The following is a 20,928-nucleotide window of genomic DNA, read 5'->3' as shown; positions in this document are numbered from 1 at the left end:
CTAAAAATACAAAAATTAGCTGGATATGGTGGCGGGCACCTGTAATCCCAGCTGCTTGGGAGGCTGAGGCAGGAGAATTGCTTGAACCCAGGAGGCAGAGATTGCAGTGAGCTGAAATCTCACCACTGCCTTTTAGCCTGGGCAATAGGGCAGGACTCCGTCTCAAAAAAAGAAAGAGAAAAATAAGTGGTGTCCTTATTTGTACCCTGAGTTGGTAAAGCACTCATGTAAGTTAGAGAATGAGTCCATTTTATCTACACTCTGCCACCAGTGACCAAAACTATCCTAACTGACAAGTAACACACATGGGAGAGTTCTTTTCTACAGCAGAATATCTTTAAACTTAACAACAGCAATTGCAATTACAGACAAAGCATGCTACAGATTACAAGACTCTTATCCATCTCCGCCCTCCTCTGAGCCTCATGCCAGCCCCGTGAGAGAGCAGGGCAGAATGGCTGTCCCAGGAAACGGAGGCTCAGAGAGGGACACGACCTGCCCGTAGTCACCAAGTCAGCAAGTCCCCGTCCCACCCCTGTTGTGGGTCCCTAAGCTGCCTCCCAGGCATGTCAGATGCCAGGCCCCTATTCTGTCTATTCAAAGCAGCATCAGGACCACGATGGCGATAACCATGAGGATTCCAGCCAGGATGCAAAGACCCAGGAAGACGATGTCACTGGTATCCTGGGCCACCATGGTCACTGAGCCCTCCAGTGCCTCCGCCTCGTCCCCGGGTGGTGCTTCCTGAAGGTGCTCCGCAGTGGCAGCATAGGGCCCCAGCCAGTGAGAGCCGGACAGCAGGTGGACGGAAGCTTCCTTGCGCCGTGGCTCACAGCGGACCTCGTATTCGTGGATGTCCTCCTGCCCCGCGGCCGAGAAGTCGATGTACAACACGCTGACAATCACTGAAGTGTTGTTTCTTCTCTGTGGGGTCACAGGGCACTCATTACACCCAAAGGAGCTTGGGCTGACCCTGTTTCCCTATATATGTGGGGGTCTCAGTACCAAGGGGGCAGAGCCCCAGGAGCCTGGGTTCTAGTCCTAACTCCGAGCCTCAGTAGTCCCATCTGTGAAAGGGGTACCGTGAGGGTGAGCTGTCTGGAAGGACAATATCAGATTTGATGCCAGTGTTTTTCTGGCTAATGTTCTCGGCACATTTACCATGGTCCAGGCTTTGTATTTTAAGTATCTTATTAACTCTCACAACAACCTTCTTTTCCTGGTCCCATTAAAACCCCTGTGTTACAGATGAGGAAACCAAGGCCCCGAGGTTAAATCCCTTGCCTGAGTTCACACAGCACACAAGTGACAGAGCCCATATTCCCACTCTGATCTGCCCAGCTCTTAACTGTGCTTTTGGCCACCACGCCTCACTCAAACAAAAGAATATCGAACCAAAGGGGGCTTTTCAAAGCATCGATTCTGATCCCCCATCCTTGGCAAATTCACAGATGTGACTCCTGAAGCCTGGAAGGGAAATGACTTGCCCAGAGCTGGGAGAAAAACCGAGTCTCCTGCCTCCACATTAGGAGCTTTGTCCCCAGTGCTGTGTGGCTTCCCCCCGCAGCCTTTTCTCCCGATGATATCTGCAGTAGGTATCCCTGCTGAGTCCCTGGCCACCCTCGTGACAGCAGCCTGGTGTTGGGAAGAGCCATCAGGAGCCTGGCACAGCACTGCCCTCTCCACCTTGGATGAAGGAGTCAAGTGGGCCTGAGCCAATGGAGCTGGAGGGCAGCCTTGTGATGGGCAGTCTGGTGTGGTCAGCAGCGAGGCAGGGCCGCTCTCCCGCCCACGCCCAGTCCACAGCAGCCACTGCCCTCTTCAGGGTGCCCTAACTGGCCCTGTCTAGCAGGTAGCACTTCTGACATGAGGCTTCTAAAAATCAAACCTGCCTAGCAGAGTCACAGCAGCTGTGAATAGTAGGAAGTCCCCAGCACCAGAGACTGGATGACCCCTTTGGGCAAGGGTTGAAGGGGTGTCACAAATAAGGGGGTTTTTTTGTTTTTGTTTTTTTTTTAGAGACAGAGTCTTGCTCTATTGCCCAGGCTGGAGTGCAGTAGCATGATCTCGGCTCACTACAACCTCTGCCTCCCAGGTTCAAGCGATTCTCATACCTCAGCCTCCCAAGTAGCTGGGATTACATGCGTGAACCGCCCTGCCCAGCTAATTTTTGTATTTTTAGTAGAGATGGGGTTTCACCGTGTTGACAGGCTAGTCACAAATCAGGAGTTTTATGGACTAGATGACTATGCATTTCTTCCAAAGGGCTCTGATTCCATGTCCCCAGAGGAGCTCCTGCTCCCTTCCGAGAACTTGCGCCCTGGATTTGTGGGACACAGAATCAGGACCCTGGGCGAAGAAAGACTCCTGAGAGTGGAAGGGGCCCAGTGAAAGGCTGAAGCTCATCTATAGAACAAGAAAGGGAGGGGAAAATCAGAGAATGGGGATGGGGAAACTTTCAGGGGTTTTGATGAGTGACAGGCTTGGGAAATAAAGAAAAGCCATACAACGTGGGGTGTTGATGGCTCTGTAGTCACGTCTGTCATGTTTTTAAGGAGATGCACGTAAAGATTGGCGTTACTTTTTATTGCTGTCAGCTGTTTGAGCTACAGATCTTTGAAAGCAACTCTATGCAAAGACTGATCTTTGAGGGTCTAGGACTTATAAGGGTTACACTAAGAATCCATGAATCTAAGGTTCTCTATTTTATGTTTCCAAGATACTGACCCCAAAGTTCCATGGTTCTTTCTGTTTGTTTGTTTTTGTTTTTGAGACAGAGTTTTGCTGTTATCACCCAGGCTGGAGTGCAATGGCCTGATCTTGGCTCACTGCAACCTCCACCTCCCAGGTTCAAGTGATTCTTCTGCCCCAGACTCCCAAGTAGCTGGGATTACAGACATGTGCCACCACACCCAGCCAAGTTTTGTATTTTTAGTAGAGACAGGGTTTCCCCATGTTGGCCAGGCTGGTCTTGAACTCCTGACCTCAAGTGATCTGCCCATCTCAGCCTCCCAAAGTGCTGGGATTCCAAGTGTGAGCCACTGCGCCCAGCGATTCCATGGTTCTGTGGTTCTGAGTTCTGGTGGCGGTTCTGTGACTAAGAGACAGTGAGTGTCTCTGAGCCCTTGGTTCTAAGATTTCATGAGTCCCTGCTCCTAGGATTCTTTGTCTCCATCATTCCATGACTCTGTGGAATGTGGTTCTGCCCCAAACAAAACCCCTAGGGGACTTAGGGCATGGAGTAGGGGGTAGGGCAGAATATCCTGCCAGCCAGGACTGGCCCCCTACCCTTCTCCTCTTCTCAGGCTGCCAGGAGGCTGGGGGAGGCAGAGGGTGGCCTGAAGGGACCAGAGGCATACTTGCAGCTAATGTTAGGAGGCGGGGGAAGGTTTGCAGGAAAGCACATGATTTCTGCTAAATCAACTGCAAAGCCCCTGGATTTCAAGGCTGGGAGTCTCTCCAACAGAGGCAACTGTTCCCTTCCCCCATACCCCAGCTCCTGATCTGTCCCTAAGCATACAAACATCCAGGTGCTTGAGCCACTACCCAGTGACTCTCTGAAGGCTCCAAGTCTGGGATCATGGCCTCCAAAATACAAGGATAGTAGGGAAAATGGACTTGTAAGCCTCATAGCCTTTTAAGGAAGGGGGATCCTGTGCCCTTTTGTGTTGTGGAGCCCAGGGATGGCTCTGGATCACCAGGGTGGGGACAGGTGAGAGAAGCAGGGCTCTTACATCTCTGCATATTAAAGGCGTGGGGTCTTCAGGATCCACGGGGAGCTCTGAGGGGAAAGGGGAGGAACAGCAAGGAAGAACTAGAGGCAGCTCAGCTAGCAGCGTTCCTGTAGCAGGAGTGACTGGTAGCATCTTTGGGTTGCTGCTGGGCTTAGGCCACGGGACCCCCTCTCCTCTGTGTCTCCTATTCCAGTTCTTTGCTACCTTTACCCTGAGCAAGTTGGTTGAGGTAAGTAAAGCCAAGAAGGGCTGAGCTCTGCATCCAGGCCCCCAGAGCCAGGAGAAGCTGAACTTTCAGGAATGGCTGGTGCCTTTCAGCAGGGTCAGAGCCCCTCCCTCGTGCCTGCCCCTCCCCCAGCCCCTACCTGAGACTCCGTGCCGCAGGTGTCAAAGCGGGCCTGGATCCTGAAGTTGCCGCCCACCTCCTGGGCAGCACAGCTCCGGCTGCCCAGGTAGACCTTGGTCCGCTCCAGCGGGGCCAGGGCCTGTGTGGATATCAGGATCTGGAAGTCCGTGCGGGAGCAGCTCACGTTCATGGGCACCACTGGAACGGGAGGGAGGAGCTGGAGGCCTTAGGGTCAGGCCGTCTCACCCTCACCTCCCCAGCACCCCCTACGCTCTCACAAAGGGCAGTGAATGGGGAAACTGAGGTCCAGAGTGGGAAAAGCTCTTATGGAATCCAACAGGGTACGGTATGGGATATCTTACATGGGTTACTCTGTTCAAGTCCATCAGACTGTGAGATCCTCAAGGAAGGCACCTGATTCTCACAGCATCCTCTGGGCCCAGCACAGAGCTTGGCAGGCCCAGTGAATGCTGAGCGAATGAATGAGTGTTCGTAATAGTCAGAAAGGCTCAGCTGGGCACGGTGCCTCATGCCCACAATCCCAGCACTTTGGGAGGCTGAGATGGGCTGATCACGAGCTCAAGAGATCAAGACCATTCTGGCCACATGGTCACATGGTTTCACATGGTGAAACCCCGTCTCTACTAAAAATGCAAAAAAATTGGGCGTGATGGCGCACGCCTGTAGTTCCAGCTACTCAAGAGGCTGAGGCAGAAGAATCACTTGAACCCAGGAGACAGAGGTTGCAGTGAGCCGAGATTGTGCCATTGCACTCCCACTCCAGCCTGGCAATAGAACGAGACTCCATCTCAAAATAAAATAAAATAAAATAAAATCATAATCATAGTCATGAAAGTTCATCTGCTAATCTCTTGGCCATGTGTCAGGCAATTCATTTAGTTATTGAGCAAATATATATTGATGGCCTACTATGTGCAGGCTCTATTCTCAGCACCAAAAATACAAACATGAGGGAAAAACACGGCTGACATTCTTGCCCTGTGGAGCTTCCATTTTAGATGGGGGAGGGGCCATATATGTAAAACACACATACCTGTCAGAGTGCCCCAGAGGAAAATCAAGCAAAGACGAAAGGAGAGTAGAGTGAATCAGGGAGGAGTGAGGAAGGAGAGTGGCAGTTTTAAAAAGGGTGGTGAGAGAAGCCTCACTTTTCCTCCCTACGATGACCCCAGGAGGCACACGTGACGAAACTCATCGTACAGGTTTGGAAACTGACACTCTGAGAGATGAAGTTGTTTGCAGTGGCCAACTGGGTGGACAGAATCTCAAAGTTCGGCAGCCCCCTGCAGCCCTCCTGGACAGGACGGTGTGCACATGACTCAAAGCATCTGCTTTGTGTGAGCATGTGTGTGTGTGTGTGTGTGTGTGTGTGTGTGTGTGTGTGTGTGTGTGCGTGTGTGCATGCATGTGTGTGCATGGAGAGGTGAGGGTAGGGGAAAGGAAGGCGGCTGCCTGGTGGGAAGAAAAGGAAAGGGAGCTGGCAGGCAGAGGCCTGGAACTCTCAACCCCTCTCCGGGAAATGCCTCAGACATGTTTCAGCCTCTGGTGTCTGGGCAGCCGGGGATTTATGGGCCAGCCGTCTCCCACGATGATCTCGGTGGTGCTGAACTGTGTGTCACCCCGACTGACACTGTGGCTGCCCTCCCGGTGGGGAGGCCTCCTGCAGCCTGGGCTGCATCTGGAGCCTCACCCAGCATGAGTGCCCCTGTCTGCCCCTGTCTGCCGCTGGACTCCCACGGGGATCTGGGGAGGGAGGGACGTGGGGTGGAGTGGGGCAGGCACTCCCGCCCTGAAGCCCCTAGAACAGTAGCTGGGATTAGAGCTGCCCCTAACTTTCCCTCATTCTCTGCAGAAGGGGCTGGGAGGGGGACTGGAAGAGCTCTGGAAATAAGACTACCAGAGGCAAAAGGAACTTTAAAGATCTTTCAATGTCCTCATCTTACAGGTTGCGAAACTGAGGCCCACGAGACGCAGGGGCCGTGACAGCTAGCGGAGGCAGAGCCAGTGGAGCTGGGCTGTCCAGGGCCGTGCCCACAGAGCCACAGCTCTCCCACCCAGCTTGCAGGTGGAGCCCACTAAGGCCCAGAGGGGCTGGGCCTGCCCAAGTCTGTGGCTCTGCCTCAAGCTCGCAGCAGCTCACCATCTCCTCCATCGCTGGCCCCGGCTCCTCTTGCATATGGGGCAAGGAAAGATCTTTTGAATGCTGAACAGACCTGAGACACCTTCCTGAAGGAAAGATGTCCTAGGATCCAGGCATTGTGACCTGTGTTACCTCATTTGGCCTTTGAGACCACCTGTCTAGGGCCTTCATCAACCTCTTTTACAGATGAGCCCCTTGGATGATCAGTAAATGGCAGCATTTGGATGTGGCCCTGGCCCCTGAGCTTAGTCCTGGGCTGCCCTCCCTTGTGCCCCTCTCAAACAAGCAAGAGGAAGGCAAGAGAGTTCTAGTCCTGGCTGTGCCACCGACTGCCCATGTGGTCACAATGAATCTTTCCCCTCTCAGCACCTCCGTTGCTATCCCTGCACAGTGAGCGGCTTTGCTCAGCCAGGAAGAGGGCAGAGTAGGTGCAGAAAGCAGGCATTTCTGGGCCTATAGACAGGGAACGGTGGGAGGAGGGGAGCAACGGTGGATCCTCTTGACTGACAAATCTAAACAATAATTTGGAGCCTGAGAAAGCCCAACACCAGCTCCCCAGCCTCCTCTGCAGCAAGGTATGGCCATCTGACTGAGTTCAAACTAATGGGACTTTTTTTTAAGGTCTTGTGAGAGCTTCTAGAGATGCTTTTCCTTTTTGATAAAATGCCATTTGCAGCTGGCATCTTCCCTGTCCTCTCCAGCCTTGAACATGGATGTGACGCCTGGAGCTATGGCAGCCACCTTGCAGCTGTGAGGCTCAGAGAGGCCCAGAGATAACACTTGGAACAGTGTTGCGCCCTGGACCAATACAGCAGCTGCCCAGCTCCAAGCTTCTTGTTGAGTGAGGGAAAACAAGAGCCATTTGTTCAATCAGTAGTTCTGAATGATACAAGTAGGGCTGGTAGGCACACCCATGGTTATGCCAATTTTTTTGCCATAAACAATATTATCATATTTTTTCTATTTCTCCTGGATACAGGGGACCAATTATAGCACAAGAGGGGCCAGGGGCCCATGGGGGAAGGAACCAGATGGGGAGGGGTGAGGACTCATGAAGTTAGGAGCTGAGGAAGGAGGCCCTGGAATAGTGGAAACACGCAGGTGCCATGCTGTACAGTCTCAGGGCTCCCGAGACTTGGCAAGGGTGTAGCTGCCAGAGAAGGCGCTGGAGAAGACCATTCACGGGAGGCAGGACAAGCTGGTGTCCTGGTGGTGGGATGCTGGTGGGAGGGAGAAAGGAGCTGCAAAGGCCGAGGCTGCAAAGACCCCCCTCACCCCTCAGTGCACCCACCCCACAGCCCAGCTGACCTCCGATGTAGGCCACAGAGAAGCCCCTGCGGGTGGTGCTGCGGTCCGTGTGCAGCAGAATCAGAAGCTGGTTGTGGCTTGAGGTGATGGGTGGTGGCACGTGGTGTCCACACCAAGTCCCCAGCAGGGGTGCCTCCTCACTGGCGCCATCGAAGGCTGCCAGATGGTCAAAGTCACAGGTCTTGGTCAGGCTGTTGGGCTCCTCCAGGTCCAGGTCCAGGAAGAATACCTTGACCCGGTGGCCCAGGGGCAGGCGGATGGTCCAGTGGCAGTGGATGTTGTTGGGGTAGGAGCTGGGGTACTGTGGGCTGGAGAAGTTGCCCCGCATGGCCATGTACACCTCCTGGCATTCTCCTGGGTGGGGGAGGAGCAGCAGTGAGGAGGAGGAGAAGTCACCCTCTGCAGTTACAGCTAGGCAGCAGGCACCACAGTGGTCCTACTGGGCACCATGGATAGCAAACCAGGCAATTGATCCCAGCTGGACGAAAGCTAGGACGCTGGACCCCAAAGCTTGTTTTAAACTGCAAGTAGCTGAAAGCTGGGACTTGCATTCCAATTGATAGCCCCTTCATGAGTGTGGGCCCTGTTAGGAATTCAATAACACACAATACCTGGCCTCAGAGTTAACTCTGCACTGCCCCATTTGGTATGTACTATGGGCACTGCAAACACTCTCTGCCCTCCAGGCCTTTGCACATGCTGTTCCTCCTGCTTGGAACACCCTTCCCTTCTGCTTCTGTCCAACTCCTTCAGGGTGCTGCTCAATTCTCTCCTCCTGGAAGTCATCCGTGATTCTTACTGTTGGATAGCACAGATCATAATGTCTTGCTTGTCTGTTGCCTTATGATCTCCCCAACTAGACTGTAAAGTTCCCATGACTTCATCCATTCCTTTGTGCAAATATTGAGTCCCTACGATGTGCCAGGTACAAAGATAAGCCCATAAGGGACTCACAGTCAGACTGTGACATGACTGACATGCAAACCACATACGGAAGTGACACATGTTAGATCATAGTGTAAAAACTTCTATAAGGAGTTGAAAAAGGGATTAATTCTGGTAAAACAGGAAGTCTTTGCAGAGGAGGTGACATGCTTATGTCTTGGCATCGGCCAAGGGTATGCTAGAGCATTCCAGGCAGAGAGAGTGCAGAAAGCCCGAGCCTGCTGGGGGCAGAAAGGTGGGACCCCTGCAAGTGTAATGGGGAGACAGAAGTCCAGTAGGCACGGGAGGATTTGGGGTGGAGCTCCGGCCCCTCCTACCTGAGAAGTAGTAGGCCTTGAAGCCACGGCCTCCGATGTTGAAGTCGGACTTGAAGACCACCTGCAGCTCGTGGCCCAGAGACACGAGCGTGGGGGGCCTGGTGCTGCCACAGTAGTGGTGCCCACGGGTGGGGCCAGACCCCCCAAGCACAGCCACGTAGTCATAGGTGCACTCCTCGTTGCCCTCCACCTGGAAGTCCACGAACACCAGCTTGACGCTGGCAGGGCCAGTGGCCCGGATCACCCAGTGGCACTCCATGCTGTTGGGGTAGTTGTTGGGGTACTCAGGGCTGGTGAGGACCCCCGACAGGCCGGTCAGGACGCCGCCACACACATCTGCAAGGGAGCCCACTTGAGCTGACCTTTCTCTCTCCTTGTGGCTCCCCAGTTTCCTCCCTTGAGAACCAGACACCCCCACATGCTGCCCCCAGAGCTACCTCATGGGGGCCTCATTATCATCCACTGAGACCTGCCACCCAAGTAGCAAGTGTAACGCGCGCTCCGGCCTAGCACTCAGCCCCTATGCCGCCTGTTGAAATCTTCATCGTAGCCCCACAAGACTGTGCTGCAGGCTCTGATTTTACAGTTAAGAAAAGGGAGGCACAGAGAAGTGAAGTAGCTTACCTGTCTGAGTTTGAGTTTGCCCAGGCAGACCCCCAGATAAGGATTCGAGTGCGAGGAGCTTACTTGGGAGATCCAGGGGACCCCAGGTGGGGAGGAAGGGAGTGGGCAGAGAAGGGGAGGTGTGTTCGAGCCGCCTGTTGACCTGTCGGGGAGCTCTGGGACGGCGTAAAGCACACACTTCAGAGCTCTGTCACTCTAGGAGCGAGGGAGCTGCGGCGTTTATATGCCAACTCCCCAGAGTGCAGGCAGAGGGCTGCTGTGGGCTGGGAGTGACCTACTGAGACTTCAGGAAAAAGCCCTCCAACAAAGAACCGTGGAGGTTGGCAGGAGCACATTGAAGTGGCAAAGCCCAAGGGACGTGGTCAGGGCCCTGAGAGCAGGTCATCTGACTGGTAACTGGGAAAGTGGGATTTGAACCCAGGGAGACTAACCATCAACCCTGTGCACTTGACCCTCATGACCTTCGCTGGCCACTCCTATGAGGCCATTGGGGCACAAAGGTTGAGGAGCCTGAGCTCAGGAATGTGATGAAACCTCCCTAACAGATGAGGAAACCAAGACTTAGAGAGAAGATCTGATGAAGTAGAGCTTGGTTTGACATCTGAAGACAAGTGGTCTCCCATCTCTGCCTCTTATTAGCTGTGTGACTCCAGGGAAGTGACCCAGCCTCTCTGAGCCTCAGTGGAACATTAGAAATCATAAGACCCAGCCGGGCATGGTGGCTCAGACCTGTAATCCCAGCATTTTGGGAGGCCGAGGCAGGCGGATCACGAGGTCAAGAGATTGAGACCATCCTGGCCAACATGGTGAAACCCTGTCTCTACTAAAAATAAAAAATACAAAAATTAGCTGGGTATGGTGGCGCACGCCTGTGGTCCCAGCTACTTGGGAAGCTGAGGCAGAAAATAACCTGAACCTGAGAGGCAGAGGCTGCAGTGAGCCAAGATTGCACCATTGCACTCCAGCCTGGGCAACAAGAGTGAAACTCCATCTAAAAAGGAAGGGAGGAAGTGAGGAAGGGAGGAAGGCAGGAAGACAGGAAGACAGGAAGGGAAGGAGGAAAGGAGGGGGGGAGGGGGGAGGGGGAGGGGGAGGGGGAGGGGGAGGGGGGAATGGAGGGAGGGACAGAAGGAAGGTATTGTAAGACCGAACTAGCTTGATCCACTGGGCTCAGACGTGAGCAGAGTCTGAAAATATGCTGCTGGAAACTCTCAGGAAGCCAGCTGGTCCAGTACAGCAAGTGTGGATGAATGCTGTGACTTGCTGAGGTCACCCAGAGAGGGCACGCATGGGATGTGTTTCCTGAGACTCCAGCATCTCGCCCTATGGCAGGGCTATGTGACCAGGGCTCTGTATGGGGCGTCTAAGCACTTGGCATCTTTTCCCAGTGCCAGCCCAGCCACGTGACTTTAGGAAGGCCCTCTCAGAGGCTCAGATTTTGTGAAATGAGACAGCAGGTTTAGATAGCCTATGAAATCCCTTCCAACACTAAGGACCTTCGCGAAGACTTCCCAGAGTACCCTGGGGCTCCTCAGCAGCCCCCTGGAGCGCCTGCTGGCACCTGGGGCAAATTTCATTCTTATGCTGTGTTTTAAGCTCTCTTTTAATATAATGAAAAGACAGCACCCACAGTCTTTAATATCACTAATAAAATATTAAAATTTAAATATTCTACATTTAAAAGTTTGACTCATTGGAGGTCATCAATATTTACTTGTGTTTTTAATGATTGGCTTATAAGAAGTAAATGTTAAAATATGAATTTACAGGCCAGGCACAGTGGCTGACACCCTGTCATCCCAGCACTTTGGGAGGCCTAAGTGGATCACCTGAGGTCAGGAGTTTGAGACCAGCCTGGCCAACATGGTGAAATCCCATCTCTATCAAAAATACAAAAAATTAGCCAAGCTGGGTGGCACACGCCTGTAATCCCAGCTACTCAGGAGGCTGAGGCAAAAGAATAGCTGGAACTGGGGAAGTGGGTGGAGGTTGCAGTGAGCTGAGAGTGTGCCACTGCACTCCACCCTGGGTGACAGAGCAAGACTCCATCTCAGAAAAAAAAGAACTTACAGAATAAATGCATACCACTAAAACATTGCTTTTTTTTTTTTTTCTCTCTCTCTCTCTCTCTCTTTTTTTACATTGGGGATTAACATGGAGGTTCCACTTGACACAAAGATATTCCTGTTTTTTGAAATGTTAGGAAATGTGACTGATGGTACTATGACTTTGATATCCTAACATTCTAAAAATCTAAGGGTCTAAAATTCCAGGCTGGTGAGGTGGCTCACGCCTCTAACACCAGCACTTTGGGAGGCTGAGATTGGCAGATCACAAGGTCAGGAGTTCAAGACCAGCCTGGCCAACACAGTGAAACCCCATCTCTACCAAAAAAAAAAAATACAAAAATTAGCTGGACGTGGTGGCACATGCCTGTAATCTCAGCTGCTCAGAAGGCTGAGGCAAGAGAATTGCTTGAACATGGGAGGTGGAGATTGCAGTAAGCCAAGATCACACCACTACACTCCAGCCTGGGTGACAGAGCAGGACTCCATTTCAAAAAAAAAAAAAAAAAAATTCTAAAACTATGATTATCAGCCTATGGTTCTTGTATTGTAGCATTCTACAATTCTATCCTTCTAAATGCAGCAGTGGCTCAGGTCCCACCTGAATCCCCCCGGATTGCTGTTGGTCGACCCTGGGGACCAGTAGCTTCTCTGGGTGTCTATTGTTTGTGTTAACATCAACGAGGCCTTTGGTTCTGGCCCGGGGAGGAAGCAGGAGGTTTGAGCCTTTGCACAGAACCTGGGGACAAGGATGAATGAGTCAAAGAGAAAGGCAAGAAGAGCAAGGCCTCCTCTCCCCTCACTAGACTGAGAGGCAGGTGTCAAGCCCGGTTGAAGAAGGGAGGGGTTAGGGATACATGATATGAGAGTCACCAGCTCCATCCAGACCCTCGTGTGGGGACTCAGGCGGGGATTCCCAAGCTGTGAAGTCGTGGGATGCTGCCAAAGGCTGCAACAGCAGTGGTGTCCCCTTCTGTGGCCTGATGCCATGACACAGGACAAGAAGGATAAGAGTAGTAGAGTGTGACAGTGCGACCCTCTGAGGGCTCTGGGAGAAATGGAAGGAGGAATCACACCATGAAGGTGGGAACTGCAGCTACCAAGATTATAAGCATGGTCATGAACAGTGAGGAGGCTGGCTTTTGCCCTATAAACTATGCATGAGAGCTGGGTCGGGCAGGTTACAGAGCAGCCTACATGCCAAGATGCCAAGACCCTGCAGGTCTCACCTAAGCCCCACTGCTATGCTCCCACCTCCACCCCAGAGCCAGCCCTTCCACTGTCAAATTCCCCCCTTGAACTCCTGGGCTCAAGTAATCCTCCCGCTTTGGCTGGCCAAAGCACCAGGATTACAGGTGTGAGCCACTGCATCAGGTTCCTAATGCCCCCCTTGACCTTTCTGGTAGCCCGCAGAAAAGCCATGGCTGGCCACGTGCTTGTCTGAGTGGAAGATGACAGACATGATGTGCCAGGAGGAGGTGAAGGGTGGTGGGGGCACCTGGCCGCAGAACCTCCCCAGCAGGTTGCCCTTGTCTGCTGAGGCCCCGTTGTAGATCTCCAGGAAGTCGAAGCTGCAGGTGTCATGGTACTCCAGGTCAAAGGCATGGAAGGTGAGCAGCACTGAGGATCCCTCGGCTACCACGATCAGCCAGCTGCACTCTGTGTTGTAGGGGTACAGTCGAGGGAAGTTGGGGCTGGAGAAGTTTCCAGAAGGTGCTGAGAGCACACCCCCACATTTGACACCTGGGGCAAGAGAGAAGGATGCCTCAGACTCCATGCTGGGGTCTTGGGTACATGTGGTAAGGACAGTGGACCCAGCCACAAAGCTAGCTCCTTGGGATGGGATGAGGGAACACAAAACCATGTGTTTTGTTTTTCGTTTTGTTTTATTTTTGAGATGGAGTCTTACTCTGTCACCTGGGCTGGAGTGCAGTGGCATGATCTTGGCTCACTGCAACCTCCACCTCCCAGGTTCAAGCTATTCTCCTGCCTCAGCCTCCTGAGTAGCTGGGACTATAGGCGTATGCCACCACACCTGGCTAACTTTTGTATTTTTTTAGTAGAAACGGGATTTCACCATATTGGACAGGCTGGTCTTGAACTCCTGACCTCATGATCCACCCGCCTCAGCCTCCCAAAATGCTGGGATTACAGGCGTGAGCCAGCGCGCCCAGCCACCATGTGTTTATTTGCTCGTGCATTTACTTATTCTTCAGATGCTGATCAAGCACGCTGGGATTCATTCCACAAATACTATTTGAGTGCTAGGCATTGTTCTAGGTGCTGGGGTTACAGCAGAAACAAAACAGACAAAAACCCCTACCCTCATGGAATCTACATTCTGGCAGGGAAGACAGACCATAAACCTACCAGGTAAAATATAGAGCTTATGACACTGTGAGAAGCTATGGAAACAAAAGCAAGCCAGGAAAGCAGACCGGAAATGTCAGGCAGGACCCCAGAATTTTAGTTAAAACATTATGCAGTAGGGAATTTTAAAATTATTAAAACATTAACTTGAAATTAATAATAACACTAACCCCCCCAGTGAAAATGTGTAGAGTCTGCTACAATGTTAAAAGTACATTTTTATATGTGCAGAATTGTTTGTATTTAGCAAAAGAAAACAATGGAAGGAAACTAATAAGAATAATTCTCTGTCACGGGAAGTAGTGAAAGGAGGGAGGAAGCAGGTATACTGGCTGGATCTCCTTAAAGTGTCCTGAATTTTAAGAATTTTCACTTTGTAAGCACATAAAATATTTTATATAATTTTGAGATTAAAAAAATGTTTAACCCCTAAATATCCCAAACTGAAACAAATAAAGTGAACCTTACCAACTTGGAGTCACAGTCACCTGGGGAAGAATGATTTGAAATGACTTTGAAAGACAGTATTTCAGCCACACAGTCCTGGTGGGATATATCTCAAGGTCAGAATGAACCGCAACAATATCTCAAGCTATATTCACTTACTCAAGCTATATAAACTTACTATTAGTAATAATATTAAATACCATTTTACAAGTATTATGTATTAGAATAGAGCAAGTAAGTAGGCTAATGTCAATAGAAACCAATATTTTCAGTGTAAGAGTGATAGGTATAATTTTTTTTTTTTTTTTTAGACAGAGTCTGGCTCCGTCGCCCAGGCTAGAGTGCAGTGGTGTGATCTCAGCTCACTGCAACCTCCGCCTCCCAAGTTCAAGTGATTCTACTGCCTCAGCCTCCTGAGTAGCTGGGATTAGTTCCTGCCACTACACGTGGGTAATTTTCATATTTTTAGTAGAGACGGGTTTTGTCATGTTGGCCAAGCTGGTCTCCAAGTCCTGACCTCAGGTGATCCACCATAATGAAATAATGGATCCAGACAACATTATCAAAGCCTGTTCTGATCACTGAGTAAAGAGCTGGTAAGAGTTAAAACTTAGATAATTGGGTATACAGGAATTCACTGCAGAATTATTTCAACTTTGCTAAGTGTTTGAATTTTTTTTACTGGTCAAATAAGCCAGATAAATAAAAAATTGCATAATTAAAAATATACAGCCGGGTGTGGTAGCTCACACTTGTAATCCCCAGCACTTTGGGAGGCCGAGGCAGGAAGACCACTTGAACCCAGTATTGAAAGACCCTATCTCTGAAAAAAAAATTAGTTTCAACTGACTATTTAACAGTGAAAAAAGAAACTAAAAATTTCAAACAGACCGGGCTAACAAACCCTGAACCCACTGGTGTATCTAAGTGTCAAAGTGGAATACTGGACAATAAATATCTTCTTGAAAAAAAATTAAGAAATATGAATCTCAGGAAGTCTCTGGATCTGTCTATAGTTAGAGTGAATATGGAAGCTATGGGAGCATTTCATGAGGATACATTTGGCAAGTCTGGAATGTGGCAAATTCTATACGATAAATGACCTTGGGGCTTCAACAAAAAATGATAAAGTGGGGGGAACACGGCACAACTGTTGTATTAAAAGAGTCAAGGCCAGTGCCATGGCTCACACCTGTAATCCCAGCAGTTTGGGAGGCTGAGGCAGAAGGATCACTTGAGGCCAGGAGTTTGAGACCAGCCTGAGCAACATAGTGAGACCCTGTCTCTAAAAATAGTAATTTTTAAAAAATTTTAAAGAGTCAAATGTTGACCAAATTCAGTGTGTGGAACTTGTTTGGATTCTGATTTGAACAAATGAACTGTAAAAAGATTTTTTTCTTTTTTTGGTCCACAGTTGGGGAAAATTGAACATGAACAGAGTGGCACATAAAATTAAGGAATGAAGCGGGGCGTAGTGGAGTGCTCCTGTGGTCCCCGCTGCCCAGGAGGCTGAGGAGGAGGATCACTTGAACCCAGGAGTCTGAGGTTGCAGTGAGCTGTTACCACAGCACTGCACTCCACCTGGGTGACAGACAGCGATCTTGTCTCTAAAAAAATTGTTTTTAATTAAGCACGTATTATACCATGACAAAGGTATTGAGGTTATATACAGTTTTATGATGTATTTCTCTGTTAGAGACATACTCTGACGTATTTATGAGTGAAATAATATAGCATCTGAGATAGGCTGTAATTTTCTTCTCACCTCCCAGAATGGGGCTGGGGTGGGATAGAAGAAACAAGAAAGCCAAAACGTTGATAGTTATTGAAGATGATTGATGGAGACATAGGGATTCATTGTATGATTTTCGCTGCTTTGCGTGTATTTGAAATTTTTCATAATTAAAAGTTAACAGCCAGCACATCCCTGGCTGCCTTCTCAGGGAAGCCTTCCTTAACCACCCTGTAACACCTAAAACCCTCTCCCCAGCCCATGCCCCTTCTCTCCCTTTGTGCTATATGCTTCTCCGTAGAATTCATCACGATCTAACATACTACTTATTGTACATATTGATTTGGTTCAGCATCCTGCCACAAAAACGTAAGCTCTGTGAGAGCAAGGATTTCTGTCTCTTCCCCCTGCTGTATTGCAAGCACCTGGAGCAGTGCCTGCCGCAAAGCTGGTGCTCAATGTATATTTGCTGAATGAATGAGTGAGTGAATGATCTTGTATAACCCTCACAACAGCCCCCTCAACCGGGCAGGGCAGGTGTTACTGACTCATTTTACGGATGAGAAACTGAGCCCTGGAAAGGGAAGTTACTTGCTGCAGTGAACATCTATTGCTTTGGGTCTGCCCAAATACCCCTTCCTCCGCCTCTTGCAACAACAGCCCCCTCTTCTAGACACTGCTCCCCTCCTTCCCTCCATGTGGTAGCTTCCCTCCTCTTCTGGCTCTCTCCCTGACTCTAGCTGGGCAGTCCTGCGGCTCCCACCACCACCACCACAGTGACTGGCCCGTGGGGTGGGCATGTGCTCCAGGCTAGGCCAGAGTTCTGCTCAGGATGTCCAGATAGGGGTTCTTTTCTTTCTGGTCCCTTGACTGGGTGTGGGAGCCCTGGGGGTGGAACAAGGTCCATACATTGCATTTGGTCGATATTTGCCTCTTAAATTTTTAAACAATTCTTATTGGCCGGGCATGGTGGCTCACACCTGGAATCCTAGCACTTTGGTAGGCCAAGGTGTCATGGCATGTGCCTGTAATCCCAGCTACACAGGAGGCTGAGACAGGAGAATCGCTCAAACCCAGGAGGCAGAGGCTGCAGTGAACCAAGATTGCGCCACTGCACTCCAGCCTGGGCAAGACAGAGCATGACTCCATCTCAAAAACAAAACAAAACAAAACAAAAACTTATTACGTGTTCTCAGGGCTTAAGAAAATATTCCCTCTGTGGACTAGAAGAGCCATATGAGATGTAGAAGCGGCCCTGGAGCCCAGGGGCCCTGGCTACAGAGCCAGTGTACTCTTCTTTTTGCTTAAACTCATCCAGGTTGAGTTTCTGTCACTTGCAACCAAAAGCACCCTGAAGAATACACTTGACTACATCTCTATAAGAGAAGACACATTCACTAGCCATGTGACCTGCACCAGGCCTGTGCTGTGAAATGGGGATAGTGGTGCCTCCCTTGCTGGGTGGTTGTGAGCACTGATGAGCTAAAGGCTGTGTGAGGGCCGCACAGGTGCACATTATCGGCTCTCTGATTGGCTCCTGGGGTGGGACAGGGCAGGAATGGCATCTATTCCGTGCCTTTATGGCAAAAGGACCAAGAGATATTCTGTTCAATGCCTGTTCTTGTCCTTCCCCCAGCCCTACCCACAGGGCAGGAAAAGGCACCAGAGCATCGGAGCAGAATTCCTGTAGCCCAGGTGGCTCCAGTCATCAGCAAAAGCAGAGGCCCTGTCCACTGGGACCCAGGGTTTCCCCAAGGTTCTATAAGCCCTGGTGGCTGGAAAATAGGAACAGCTAGCTCCTCCCACCACCCAGGCATGGGTTGAGACGCTTGAGTGCCCATCCTATCTCTGAGCCCTCCCTGAGCCCCACTTGAGCCTTGCAGAAGGGTGAAATGATATCACCCCGGCTTCACAGACAGGTAAACAATGCTTGGAAGGCCAGAGCAGCGCAAGGCCACTGGGGACCACAGTGCAGGAAGAGGGTTCCAGGAGCCCCAGTGAAGGCGAGTGTGAGGCTGGTGGAGGATGTGGAAGGCTGATGGAGGGAGTGGTGTTTGATCTGAGCTTGAAGGGTGAGCCGGATGTTCTCAGTTGGGAAAAGGGAAAACAGATTTTCCAGACAGAGGGGACAGCAGGACTTAAGGTCCCTGAGGCTGAAGCAGAAGGGGTTGTGATTCCCCTGCCAGGGCATGGGATGTTCAAGGGACGCAGGAAACTGAGGCTCAATAAGATATGGAAGTTGGAGCCCATACTCAGAGGGCACTGAAGGCCATAAGAAGGAACTTTGATTTCACTTGCTTGGCAGTGGGATGGACAGCAGGGGCTCGGGAGGAGAATAAAGACTCTTCAGCAACAGGCAGGGTGCAGTAGCTCAGGCCTATAATCCAGCACCTGCCGAGGCAGGTGGATCATCTGAGGTCAGGAGTTCGAAACCAGCTTGGTCAACATGGTGAAACCCCATCTCTACTAAAAATGTAAAAATTAGCCAGGTATGGTGGTGCATGCCTGTAATCCCAGCTACTTGGGAGGCTTCGACAGGAGGATCGCTTGAACCCAGGAGTGGAGGTTGCAGTGAGCCGAGATCACACCACTGCACTCTAGCCTGGGTGACAGAGCGAGACTCCATCTCGAAAAATAAAATAAAACACAAAGACTCTTCAGCAATAAACCTTTAATAGTTCTCAGAGCCGTTCCCTTCAACCTTAGTAACCATGCAGCCTTGGACAGGTTACTTAATATCTCTAGCCCTCAGTTTCTTCATCTGGAAAATGGGAGGCTAACGTCCACCTTGAAGTTTGTTATGTAGATTAAATGCAACCGACATGTGAAACATCCGGCACATGGCAGGCACTCAGTAAATTGTCTTCCCCCACCTCAGAAACAAATTCGTTCTCAACTTGGCTACGTCCCCTAAAAGGACCTCCTGCATTCTGGCTTCCCATGTAGAAACTTCCTGAGCTCCTGGCTGCTGCTTGTCCACCTCCTTCCCCTCCCAGTTCGTATCTGTCACAAGAGTGCCTACCTTCCATGGCTTGGGTCCAGGGCCCTGGGCCCAGCAGTGCCACTGCCAGCAGGAGGCAAGCCCCCCACTCTGCCAGCATCTCCTTACCAGAGGCTCCCACAGGTCTGCAGAGCTCAGGTAGGTGAGGATCTGAGGTCCAGAGTGGGGGAAAGAGAGGTGAGGCTGAAAGGGCCTCCAAGTTAATGGTGGCATGAATAATTCACTGGGCCCTAGAATTAGTAAGCCGATCCCCAGGTACTTCCTTCACTCACTGTAAAGTGACGGATCTGGTGTCCCCAGGTTTACACGTTCTGAGATCTGCACTGACCACACTGTATCAGGAAGGGAAGCAGCTTGGGCTTGGAAGGAAACAGTCATGGAAAAAGCGCATAACTTTTGGAGCCAGGTAGATCTGGGATCAATCCCAGTTCAGACTGTAACTTGCCAGGTCAGCTTGGACAAGTCATTTAACTCTCCTGGTCTGGGTCTTCTCATCCACCCAGTGGGGCTGTTCAGCTCCTCCCCAGGGGCTGTTGTGCAAAGGAAAGGAGATCGCACTTGCTAAAGCACAGAGTAGGTGCTTGCTACAGGTTCTGCCCATCCCCACCCCTGAGGGAGCTGAAAGGAGCCTGTATTTAGTGGGACAAGCAGGACAGCTTCCTTAGACATGCAGACTTAGCTCAGAGGAGGAGGGAAGGAAATTGCTGTGGACAGTTGATGAGGGAAAAGTCTTTTTCATGCAAGAATGCAACAGGAGTAACAGAATTAGAAAATCGTATTGTGCAACTCTTAATACAATAATAGGTCTGGGCCCCAGTGTAACTTCTGGCTGAGAATATGAACTACTCCCTCCTTTATCGCTCCCAAGCCTTGCTTGAACATCGTTGGGTGCCAGGCCCTGCATGAGGAGCTGGCACTGCAGAAATGCCCCGGGGACTTTGTGTCCAACAGGAAGTAGGCTCTTTCTTCTCCTCTGGAGTCTTTTGACTTGGTTCAGTTCAGCCCAACACACATTTCTAAGCCCCTTCTCTGTGCTGAGCCCATGCCAGGCAAGGGGACAGCAGGGGAACACGGCACATTCCTGCTCTCCCGGCGGGGATCCTAGGCTCTTCCTGGCAGGCGAAGGTCTGAATCCTCGACCCACCCCTGCCTGGCTATGGTAGCCCGGGAAAGTAACCCAACTCTGTAACTCTGAGGCCAGTTTCCTGGATTACGAAATTGGAACGAGAATTAGTAGCCTGCAGTTTGCTGAGAGGATTAAATGTGATAGTGCATGAGAAGCCTTCGCCAGTGCCTGGCTCAGTGCATAGACACACTCAAGGTTTCTACTTACCCTAGAGGAGCCCAGAGAGCATCATCTGCCAGATAGCATGTGCCTCTGGCCCAACCTTCTGTCAGGAAGTCCCCAGGGAGCCCTTTGCTGCGGGCTTAGGAGGCTGAGTGGAAGGTGTTCAATGGAGCATCAGGACCCATCAGGCCTGAGGGATTGGCTTACCTGTGGAGCCTGATTGGCAGGAAAGAAGTATTCAGCTGTTCTAGGCAGTCTGAGAGAATAGGAAGTTCTTTCTTTCTTTCTTCCTTTCTTCTCTTTCTTTCTTTCTTTCTTTCTTTCTTTCTTTCTTTCTTTCTTTCTTTCTTTCTTTCTTTTTCTTTCTTTCTTTCTTTCTTTCTTTCTTCTTTCTTTCTTCTTTTTAATTTTTCAAGATGGAGTCTTACTTTGTCACCCAGGCTGGAGTGCAATGGCGCTATATCTGCTCGCTGCCACCTCCACCTGCTGAGTTCAAGCAGCTCTCCTGCCGCAGCCTCCCAAGTAGCTGGGATTACAGGTGCCCCCCACCAAGCCCAGCTAATTTTTGTATTTTTAGTAGAGACAGGGT

The 20,928-nt window shown here is 50.7% G+C and overlaps 1 protein-coding gene across 1 annotated transcript; it reads right to left on the bottom strand.

The window, feature by feature from the left end:
• Positions 1 to 235: 235 nt before the first annotated feature.
• Positions 236 to 19,687, bottom strand: CDCP2 (CUB domain containing protein 2). Its single transcript, XM_032296361.1, has 7 exons — positions 19,324 to 19,687; positions 19,073 to 19,234; positions 12,897 to 13,244; positions 8,812 to 9,147; positions 7,550 to 7,903; positions 4,100 to 4,278; positions 236 to 924 (listed from the first exon to the last, which is right to left on the bottom strand). Exons 1-7 carry the CDS (start codon positions 19,427 to 19,429, stop codon positions 598 to 600), a joined length of 1,812 nt encoding a protein of 603 aa, XP_032152252.1. The 5' UTR covers positions 19,430 to 19,687; the 3' UTR covers positions 236 to 597.
• Positions 19,688 to 20,928: the final 1,241 nt, after the last annotated feature.

The sequence above is a fragment of the Sapajus apella genome, unplaced genomic scaffold (genome assembly GCF_009761245.1).
Source record: "Sapajus apella isolate SASKATOON/1434 unplaced genomic scaffold, GSC_monkey_1.0 scaffold36, whole genome shotgun sequence".
In the NCBI taxonomy this organism is placed as follows: Eukaryota; Metazoa; Chordata; class Mammalia; order Primates; family Cebidae; genus Sapajus; species Sapajus apella.
The sequence above is the reverse complement of the archived record's forward strand: the minus strand, read 5'-3'. Positions and strand labels throughout refer to the sequence as shown.